Below are 10,545 nucleotides of genomic sequence, written 5' to 3'. Positions count from 1 at the left end.
GGGGAGCCTTGGAGGGAGTCTTGGAGGAAGCCCTGGATGGTGTTCTGGACCTCGTCTTCCGGGTAGTAGAGGAAGAACGATCACGAGGAGGCGGGGATCCCATAGTCGCGGGGGTGCACTTGATCTTCTTTGTTGTGCAGTAGACGCATGACATACATGGAGCCCCGGTCCTCTTGTCCGGCCGAGTTGCGCAAGGCCAGTTGTGCTTGTGGCAAGCATAGCATGGGTTGTTCTGTTGGTTGTATTTGTGTATGGACACTTGAGATATTTCAAAGTACTCACCGGTCCGGGAATGAGAATGTCAACTGCAGGGATGACTGGGGGTGCCTGCACCAGAGGTTAGGGAGTGGGCTGGGAGGGCTCCACAACTGCTGTGTGACTGCTGGCAATCACCTGGTACAATGTAAGCACACACCCGAGTCCCAGACGCATACATGACACTTACTGTGGCAGGGCCAAAGGGCTTCTTCTTGGGTACCCAGGGCGAGCGAGGCGAATCAGGCGTCCTTGCGACAATTGTGGAGAGCCTGGGAAGGACGACCTCCGGCACTCCACCCAAAGGTGGCTACACGAAAATGAGAGACAATGAAAAAATGAACAAGACAACATACCTGCATAACCGAGTCGTCATCATCTTCCGACTCCACGATGGCCTTGGACTTCACAACGCGAGCAGACCTCTGACGCTTGTGACTCTTCATCGCGGATTTCGGGGGTTGGGAGGAGAGTCCAGAAATCAAGGGGGACTTCCTCTTCTTACTCCCTTCTGCCTCGGGGTCTGGGTCAGCGAAGACGGCCTTACCTTTCCCCTTGTCCCGGGACTCGGTGGTGGGGTTGGTGGAAGGGCCGGCGACATTGCTGGCAGGGATGGCTGGGGAGGGATGATTGACAGGAATCGGACCTGTGGATGGGGGGGCAGCAGTTGGGAGATCAAAGGTCTGGTCGCCTAAGGCGTTCCAGGCGAGGACCTTGGGGTACCAGGTGTGCCTAAGAATGCGAGGATTGTCATACCCAATGGAGTGCCAGTCTGGCCAGACCTTGGGAACCATGTTCCGAATGCGCTGGAGCTCTTTGGAGCACGAAATGATGAGGCCGGGAATAGGACCATCCCCAGACCCATACTCCTTGGCTACATCAGACTACCAAGATGTTAGAGAAGAAAAAGCACCCAAACGAAAAACATACCACAAGTGTAGCAACCTGTTTTCCCAAAGCTGAGTGGCTGGGACCCGGGGGAATCTGCCGGGCGGCACTGATGATGGCCATGATCTGGGCAGCGGATGCCTTGAGATGGGTCAAAGAGTTGTCAACTGGAGTGGACATGATGAGTGGGTTGAGAGATTTAAAGATCTTGAAATCAGTTATCAGAAAGATGAAGTTTCAAACAAACAAGACATTTGATGGGCGATCCACAAAATCGTTTATTGTTTGTGTTTGTTTGGTCGTGGTTCAACTTTCGGCAATTGCCGGCTTTGTGTTGAACTTCGAAGTTTTTTAGATCATCAGTCAATCAGTCCACCAATTCTCCACACATGAGTGCCCATCCAGCCGTTAGATTTAATGACCCACTGGTGACCAACTATAATTCTATGGATGTGGATGGCTCATCTATGGGCCGGGCATCACTAGGTATGTTGTATTCTTATCATGCCTTATCTATTCACCGGGGACTCGATGTTCAATGCTCGGGACTCAACGCTCAATAGTCAGGACTCGGTGTTTGACAAATCTCGGGGTTCGGGACTCGAGGTTCGATAGTCGGGATTCAATGTTTGTGACTCAATAGTCGGGACTCAATAATCGATATTCACTAGTGGGGACTCTGCATATCATATTAGGTCTGATATATGAAAGTTACACATTGACATGTAAATACAAGCAGGTAATGGCAGGCAGGGTAGTATCAGCCCATTACTTCTTTCCCCTTGCTCTCGTCACTCAAGTGCTTGTGTCCAAGGGCTGCTGTGTTGACTTACTCCGGGTTGTCCTCACCGATGGCTCAATCACCGCTTTCCTTCCCCGCATGTTCTTCGGCGCCGGCGACCTATTGACTCGTTCGTTTGCACCATCCTCCTGAATATTGCGAGTGACTCTCGCAGTCAGCCCAGTCAGGAGGTCGCCCATTCGTGATGTCAGCAGTGCACCAGTCTTCCCTGCATTGACCGGGCGAGGCTGTGGAATTGCATGTGGGACCGCTGTCCCTTCATGTGCTGTCAAAGGACCAGGCTCTGTTCTGGGTCTCTTTTGCGGGGATCTACCTTCCTCTGTGTCATCATCAGCATCATCCTCCATGTGATGAGTGTTGTCCTCAGGATTGCTCTCTGGATCACTCTCGTGATTGGCCTCGGGATCACTGTCAGTTTCGGTCGATGAATTCCGAGGCCTTCGGATCATAACTCGTCTGGCATTACGAGTCCGATGAGAAGGTGAATTTCCAGATACAACCGAGGCTACCATGTCCCCATCTCTGTTCCTCCATGCTTTGAACAGGAATGTTGGACCTTCGCCTTTCTCCTGCAGAGCATACCAGAAATTCAGTAAGGCGGTCATGTCCCAATGTTGCAACTTCGAAGGCTCCTTCAAGTCCACATCCGCCGGAAGATACGTTCTTGCCACAAAGTCATCCTGACTTTGTACGATGGCGCTCCATGGCACAACTGCCTTGACAATCCCAGAACAGATACCTGTATAAATGCATTCAACAAATGTTCGTGTGTTGGTGTGTTGTGACAACGGACTCACGATAGTGCGATGTGAGAAATGCTCTGACGATGGCTTTCTTCTCCTCGAGTTTCGTCTCGGTGATGTCAGGAAGCACCGGCATCCCATCCCCATCGATTTCGAGTTCGAAAGCAGGCTTCCTGATTCTCTTTCGACCTCCATTCACCTGTCGCCCACCATCTCGTGCCCCAGCACCTATCATGACAAAGATCAACCAATTCATTCCAGTAGCCAGAGATCAAACACTCACAGAATTGTTCCTGCGCGTACTCCTGCCAAACTGGCTCAATGTCCTCCCAGTCCTTCGTCTTCATGAAACTTTCCCCATCTCCTAATGCCTCGTTATCATCGTGCCTGCATGAAATGTATTGAGATTGAAGATCTGCGACAATCTGCGATGACAAAATTGACTTACATCCCGAACAGCACCTCTCCCTGTTCATTCTTCCATGCCGACATCACAAACACTCTCATCCCGCATTGCCTCCACATCTCCTTCGAAAAGTGCTCCATATACGCCGGTCCCTTCTTACGAGCCACTTGTGCTTGTATCTCGGGAGGAGGAAAGTTGCTGGACCATTCTTTGGCCGTGTCTTTCTCCTTCTCCAACTCATCATCGGACAATTCAGCCATGACTCTTTTTACAGCCGCCTGATAATGCTTGAACATACCGGGACCTCCTGGCTTTGCCCCGGACTCGTCCTCAATCCTCTTCAGCACCTCCTCCCGTTTCTGCTGGTAGATCACCTGCCTAGGAGTCCATTTCCTCCCATACTTTATCATGTCCTTCCTCTCCTTCTTTTTCTGGTTGTTGAACAACCATGTCTTGTACATCTGAGAGTTCATGGAAGAATAAGATGTTAAAATTTTATTTTTGAATGAAGCAAGGATGAATCACCTGCTTCCTCTTCTTCCATTGTGCTTGGTCGACCTTGGGAGCAAATAGCCTGGCAGCCCTAGCTATGGCAGTGAAAACTGGCCTCTTCTCAATCCTTTTTGCTGAAGTCCACTCAGGAAGGTAGTTCTTCAACTCTGAAATTTCATTATCCGTGAGCTTCTGTGTCTGTGGTTGATGCGCCCTATGTCTTCCAGAAGTGGAAGTCAACTGAGTGGAATGACCTGATCTTGCCATTGTGAATGAGATTGCAGAAAGGGCTGAGGATGAGCAAGGTGGAAGTAATAACGGTGACAAGTTCAACTTTGAGCAAAGCCTAACAGTTGGTTAATCAACCCATATTGGACGCAATTCCATTATTGGAAATGAATTTGTAATGACGCATCAAGACCGCATAAGATCACATTGCAATAACAATTTATTCGCATTCCTGAGCTCGTGCTTTGCTTGCAGCCTTAGAAAATAACATGAAGATAGGTAGATGCACCCCACTGCAAAGATCCCACAGGGTAGAAGCAAGGGGAAGCAGAGGTAGGAAAATTTGGGTCAAGGTCCCACTTGCAAGCACAAAAAGACGTGCATACAGGTCCATGCCTAGCTCTCCCCCAGAATCACCAACACTTCGGCCTGTTGAGGCACCACCTCTTTGGGAAGACATTCCTGACAATACTTACGAGCAAGACCAAGGCTCATTTGAGCCTTTGCAACTCCCAAAAACCATGGCAAGTTCATGTAAAATGTTGCATTGCAATTCAAATGATAGCTAAGTATAACAAATCCAGAGTCAGAATGACTACCTCAGGCAATGGCTGCCAAGGCAGAAATCATATCTGCATCACCTCCTGGATCGAGAAGCTCCACCAGAAGATAGGAGATGCGTCGTCTGCGACCAGGATGGGGTCTACAAATGTCAAGATTGTCTTGGGGAGCCACTCTATTGCACTGGCTGTTGCAGAAGTCAACATCTTTGCAATCCCTTCCATTGGATCAGTCAATGGAATGGTCAATTCTTTGAGCAAAGTTGTCTCGCTCACGTCGGACTCATCATACACCTCGGTCATGAGGGCAAACAATGTCCGGTACTTACGGATAGGTGGGACTTGTTCGAAGAAGACGAACCGGAAGACCAGCTTGAGCCTGAAGATCTACCATCTGTGTCAGGACCCGAGTTCCAGCCAAAGGAAAACACCATGGTCATCATTGACAAGTCCGGAGTTCATCGCCTCCAGGTTCGATGCTGCGATTGTCCAAATGCCATGAGTCCAGACCTTCAAATGTTTCGACATGGATTTTTCCCCTGCTTCATTTAACAAGCCGAAGACTTTATTCACCTTCAGGGTTCTCGATGATTTTCTATTGGACAACCTTGAATGTGGGACCTCGGCGATGAACTATTACAGCAAGCTCCGGCGAATGACCTCGAGGATGTTTCCACACCTTGTACCGCTAATGCCATGTCTCTCTCATCTAAAGGACATTATATTGACAAGGCATGGGGCAAGGACCGATACCGAGAGCTCATGAGAGTCGCCTGACAGTGGAGGCAGTTGAAGACGATGAAATGGCATGGCTTCGGCCATTGTTCCGACAGCCCGAATGCAGGAGATCTCGCATTATTTTGCCCGGCATGTCCTCAGCCTGGGATTAATGTGTCCTTCTCAGGGGATGAATCACCTGATGAGTGAGTCTTCCTCGATACCGAAGTCACCTCAGCAATAATAACAACTCCAAGGTGGAAATACACCCGGTCATTTGTTATGGATGGAAATTTCAAAGCTGAACACCTGCATCCCATGAAGCCATTTGATGAAGTTTGGCTGTCAGATGGGTTGGGATTCATGGTGGGAAAGGACAGGTATAACACACATCTTGCAGAGGCTGCCGACACTTTAGAAAAATCAAGCTGCAGCAATCACCGGGCAGTAAATCAAGCAAATGTGGTGTAGAGACTCGATCCTGAGTAGCCTCACAATGGCATATATTGCACTGTAGGTCGAGTCTACAATACTATGCATGCAACGCGACACTAGCGCGATAAACGCGACGTTCGCGCGACGCGCGCGACTTAGGCGACACTTCCGCGACATAGGCGACACTTGCGCGACTTGCGCGCGCTTTAGGCGAATTTTCCCGCGCCTAAGCGCTATAGGGCGCCTGACTTCCCACTGTGTTTTCCCATGTCCAACCAAGTTCCCAGGTATGCATTTCTCCATTTATCATTTATTTCAACATCGTACCATGTTTATTTTCACTTGGTACACATTTTTCATTACACATTTTTTTACTTTACACAACACACATTACCACGGACCACCACCATGATAGACAGTCACCATCTCCGAGTTTTTATTATGTTTTGAATAAATCATCGCAAAGCCCTAGTAGCAGTTAGCTCTAGTGGCCATATCCGCATCAGTTGTCTTATCAGCGTCTCAGTACACGTCTTAACATCTCACTATCGCTCGCATACCGCTTTCACCCAGTTCCGCTTTTCGACGCGCGACTATCCCGCGCTTCGCGCGCCTATAGCGCCTTTGTTCCCGCGCTTTCGCCTTATCACGCGCTTTGCGCATTCCCCCTAGAGTTGACCAGTGGATATTTGCTTTCTCCGCTTCCCCTAAGGGACGAACATATCGCACTCATATTTTCCTCCCTTCAACAATTATATCAGCTGCACCCTCAGCTGAGTTGAAGATCCTTCAGCGGCTCGGCACAAGCTGGAATCCACGGGTATCGGGGGAGTAGCCTGTGCGAGACACGGTTTGCTTTGTTCCTCACTCGATGGTAGATTTTCAGAAAGGCGAAAGGCAAGCCGACCCAGCCATTCGATATTCACGAGTTAACCATGCATCATTCGCAGACAAATGAACATGGACTATGCCCTTTGTGAGGCTGCCCGGCACAACATGGAAGGCATCACCAGGGCGGTCACCTTCTATGATATCAACTGTCAATACAAGAAGCACTTTCGGGTTCGGGTGGATCGAAGCCGATTTCTCGAAATGGTTCCGGAATTGACCATCATTCCCGGAATCGGGTTGTGGCACATCCACGGACATCAGGACAGCTGCTATGTCCGATATGCGTCAAATTTTATTGAAGGCATCGGTCGGATTGATGGAGAGATCATGGAGACCCTATGGTCACGTCTCAACCTGATTTCCCCTGCTGCTCGGGGAATGTCATCCCCGCATCGAAAGGAATGTCTCAATTATCAGATGAATGATTCCAATTTCTGCAAGATGATCCGCATGACAAGGACCCTTTGCCGAAAATACAAGCAGGCGAAGAATGGCATTGCCGAAAGTGAAAAGGCTTTCGACATACTCAATGAAGCAGCACCCGGCGATTCAAAGACAGAGTGGCTAGTCAGCGAGAGGATCGCTCAGTCCAGCAGAATAAATAATCCTGCGGCTATGGATGTATATGAGATTAATATCAAGAAGGGTTAGTTGACTTTGTCTCCATCAAAGTCTGAATTAATTTTGCATTCAGCACCGAGCAAAAAGGAGATCGAGCTTAGGCTACTAGAGGAGGGTAATGCCTGAAATGCAGCACCTGCTCGCAGGTCTGTGGCGACATGGATATCAATGGGGTTGGCGATTGAAGAGGCTCAAATCGCATTGCTCATCGAGGTCCGAAGAATTGGTAGAAGAACTAACCGAGACACAGAAGTTAGACATCGCCCGGCAACGCGATCGTCTCCAAGGCCAGATAGATGGATTCACTCGGTCTGCTATTACGCATCTCGGAGAGGGATTTGATGCAGATGAAGATCCTGAAGACTTGTACTTGGACATTCTTGATGATCTCGATGATGACTTGGCAGACTTTACCGAGACATCTGACACATGGGCAAACTCCCCTGAGCTCACTGTAATCCCATTGCCATCAAACCTCGGGGGTAGATCGATGCAGACGCTGTATGGCAGACGATCTCATTCCGCTGGAGATGTCTCTTCGTGAAGGGCAGGCCAATGACTTCCCTTCACAACCTCCGAATTCACTTGTGCAACAAGGCGATTCTGTTTCGAACAACAGTTAGGCAAGCCAAATCCCAGGCCCTGAAACTCGAGCTTGGTCCCAGGTGACGTCGGTGCAGAAGGCAGTGTCCCTCCATGCCAGTATATATACGAAGACGAGGAAGCAAATGATGCAACTGGAGCCAGGGCAAGACCAGGTTCAGAAATACAAACCCCTGCTTCGAGAGCAACTCAAAATCAGCACTGCCGTCGGCGATCCAAATGCCCGAGGTCAGCGAAACGAGTCCCTCGCTTGGTTCTGGTCAGTCGAAGTCGAACCTTGGGGGTCCCAGATCACTCGTGGAATGAGGAATGTGAGTTCGGGCATGCTTGATGTGTCCCGCGCTCAGCTGACGGAGTCATCCGAAGTTTACCGAGTTCATTGGCTCCGGGCAAAGGCACTACGGGATCGATGGAAGGAAGAAATGATGTTGGTCCAATTGGAGATGGATTGGACATGTAACTTTTTCTTGTGGAAAGCAACCCAATGGGGTGACAGGATGCGGGAATCATTGGTGAAACACCTTCCAGGTCATGCATGCTACTCGGGAAGGCAATCCCAAATGTATTCATTGCTGGCACAGGATGCCCAGGGCAGCATTTCAAGACCTGAAGACCGGGTTTATAGATGCTCAAGATGAATGAAATTTTTTTTGCCAACGATATGAAACAGCTACTTTGACCCAAACATTTTAGTCCCAGGAATTGGCTGGGTTGACCCATGTCGGAGTTTGAAATTTTTTATCAATCAACCAGTGGCTCATATCTTGACCTCCGAACCAACTGCCATTGTCATTGTCATTTCCAGCTTCATAATCCTGCATTAAACCATGTCTGTATTGCATACTCCCCCAACATCCCCTTCTAATTCTCAGACTTCCGGCAATGGGTTCCGACCCCTCACACTCACTCAGGCAGATATTGCAGCTACAATGTCAATGGCTGCATTTCGCATCCGAGCGTCCATCTCCTCAATATCAGATGGAGGCTGCCCACACCCAGGAGCCATCTGCTACTCGGATCATGCACTTTAAAGCCGGGCTGCAATGGGAGATAGCTGTAAGAGGCTGATGACTGTGGTGGTCAATGCTGACATTTCCAACAGACTTTTGTGACTCCCATCCTGCAGTACTCAGCTGCAAGGAACACTCATTTCGGTTGTTCCGAGCCCGGTTGCTCATATTCTTTCAGTTGATTCCCGAGCTCACCTGGAACATGGTTCCGGACCACTCTTTTCATCCCACCTATGCCAGTTTCAAGACGTTGCAGATCTGGGGGATCCCTCCCGCATTGTATCCACCTATGGGACTCCATGGTGGACCGGATCAAACTGCCCTCTGTTACAGTCAAGTACACCCCTATTCATTTTCTTCTCTCACATCATTGTATTACATCACGATCGCATCTTGCCGTCGCTAGATGATATATTCTTGTTATCTCTGACTCGTCTTATCTCTGACTCATCTCCATGACCTCATCATACCGGCCCTAAAGTCGTTATCGTTTACTATTTAAACTCGTCCTGTACCATGGTCCATTCTTTACTTTAATCTTACTAGGTTTTACCTGGGACTTCCTTCGCTTAAGATCTCCAATCTTAAGTCGTATTGAACTTGATTCAAGTCGAGGACACTCTCCTTGTCGTGTCTTAGAACATCGAAACTTCGGTATATGCCGAAGCCTTGAAACGACCTTGGCCAATTACTCTTAACGAGTAAGCCATACGTCTGAACTATCCTAGTTTCGTAACACCATCCCGAACGAATTATGGCCATGGGATCAGGTATTCGCTAATTGTGTCTGTCACTACCAGCATGGCTAGTAAGACTTTTACAGAATTTCCTTGAGTGATGACTAATCCTTTCTAGTCGTGGCGTTGAGGACAAACGTCTTGGTTGTTCCCGAAGCAGGTGGATGAAAGCTCGGTTGCAATGCTGAAGGCACTGAGGTGGATGAGGGAACGCCTCCTGACAGTGATTGAGGATCAACAAGCTGGCATCCGTGAAAAGATGGCAGAGATTCAGATGTACACCGCCGTCCTAACCAAATTGAACCCAAGGGACCAGAGTAGTTCTAGTCCTTCAGTTCAGAATGTTGAAGTCTAAATTTGTACATGATGAAATAAGTACTGAAATTACATACTGACTTTCGAATATCTGACCTATTGCTATATGCTGAGCCTGCATACCAAATATCGAGCATCGAGATCCAGATATCTTGAGTCCCAAATTGAGTCCCAAAACATAGAGTCCCGGATATCCAGTCCCGAAGCCCAAGATTCGAGACGAGACTTGAAACTCGAACATTGCTATGAGTTGCGAGTTTTGAGTCCCCACGAGTCCTGACAATCGAGTCCCACAGCCCGACTATCAAGTCCCAACCATCGAGTCCCAACCATCGAGTCCCGACAATCGAGTCTGAAACCCGAGTCCTGACAATCGACTCCCGAAGCCCGAGATTTGAGTGCTGACCATTGGGTATCGAGTCCCCAATATCGAGACCCAAAACCCAAGCAGCCCGAAGCCCGAGATTCGACACGAAACAAATCAAAACTCCAAACACCACGACACTTTCTTGAATCACCGAGTACCGAAACCCGAGTACCGGGTACCGAGTCTTGAAACCCGAATCCGCACTATCGAGTCCCAACTACCGAGTCTTGAAACCCGAGTCCCGACAATCGACTCCCGAAGCCTGAGATGTGAGTGCCGACCATCGAGTATCGAGTCCCTATTATCGAGACCCGAAACACGAAGCCCGAAGCCCGAGATTCAACACTCGAAACAAATTGAAACAAAACTCAAAACATGACACTCATCAATTTTGGGAGTGTTTTCTTGAATCACCGAGTACCGGTGTAGAGACTCGATCCTGAGTAGCCTCACAATGGCACATATTGCAACATAG

General features: G+C 48.9%; 5 protein-coding genes across 5 annotated transcripts; 4 read left to right on the top strand and 1 right to left on the bottom strand.

Annotated features, from left to right (window-relative positions):
• Positions 1-339: 339 nt before the first annotated feature.
• On the bottom strand, positions 340-3,853 carry DFJ58DRAFT_737179 (uncharacterized protein; the record flags this gene model as incomplete). The annotated part of the gene is made up of 9 exons (XM_041386913.1): positions 340-393; positions 446-565; positions 612-1,139; positions 1,186-1,350; positions 1,993-2,684; positions 2,743-2,916; positions 2,972-3,075; positions 3,137-3,555; positions 3,620-3,853. 9 exons carry the CDS (start codon positions 3,851-3,853, stop codon positions 340-342), a joined length of 2,490 nt encoding a protein of 829 aa, XP_041235238.1.
• A 665-nt stretch (positions 3,854-4,518) lies between these two features.
• Positions 4,519-4,695, top strand: DFJ58DRAFT_621359 (uncharacterized protein; the record flags this gene model as incomplete). Its single annotated transcript, XM_041381042.1, has 1 exon — positions 4,519-4,695. A coding segment is annotated over one exon (177 nt), but the record flags the coding sequence as incomplete, so codon positions are not given.
• Positions 4,696-4,806: 111 nt separating this feature from the next.
• On the top strand, positions 4,807-6,926 carry DFJ58DRAFT_719665 (uncharacterized protein; the record flags this gene model as incomplete). The annotated part of the gene is made up of 6 exons (XM_041384668.1): positions 4,807-4,892; positions 4,954-5,056; positions 5,155-5,297; positions 5,349-5,457; positions 6,577-6,820; positions 6,859-6,926. 6 exons carry the CDS (start codon positions 4,807-4,809, stop codon positions 6,924-6,926), a joined length of 753 nt encoding a protein of 250 aa, XP_041235236.1.
• An 843-nt stretch (positions 6,927-7,769) lies between these two features.
• Positions 7,770-8,279, top strand: DFJ58DRAFT_671749 (uncharacterized protein; the record flags this gene model as incomplete). The annotated part of the gene is made up of 1 exon (XM_041382987.1): positions 7,770-8,279. The coding sequence occupies one exon, from the start codon at positions 7,770-7,772 to the stop codon at positions 8,277-8,279; it is 510 nt and encodes a 169-aa protein (XP_041235235.1).
• A 118-nt stretch (positions 8,280-8,397) lies between these two features.
• On the top strand, positions 8,398-9,746 carry DFJ58DRAFT_825300 (uncharacterized protein; the record flags this gene model as incomplete). The annotated part of the gene is made up of 5 exons (XM_041392173.1): positions 8,398-8,599; positions 8,768-8,930; positions 9,380-9,459; positions 9,507-9,513; positions 9,546-9,746. The coding sequence occupies exons 1-5, from the start codon at positions 8,469-8,471 to the stop codon at positions 9,741-9,743; spliced, it is 579 nt and encodes a 192-aa protein (XP_041235234.1). The 5' UTR covers positions 8,398-8,468.
• Positions 9,747-10,545: the final 799 nt, after the last annotated feature.

The sequence above is a fragment of the Suillus subalutaceus genome (genome assembly GCF_016647625.1).
Source record: "Suillus subalutaceus strain FC151 chromosome Unknown DFJ58scaffold_331, whole genome shotgun sequence".
In the NCBI taxonomy this organism is placed as follows: Eukaryota; Fungi; Basidiomycota; class Agaricomycetes; order Boletales; family Suillaceae; genus Suillus; species Suillus subalutaceus.
The sequence above is the reverse complement of the archived record's forward strand: the minus strand, read 5'-3'. Positions and strand labels throughout refer to the sequence as shown.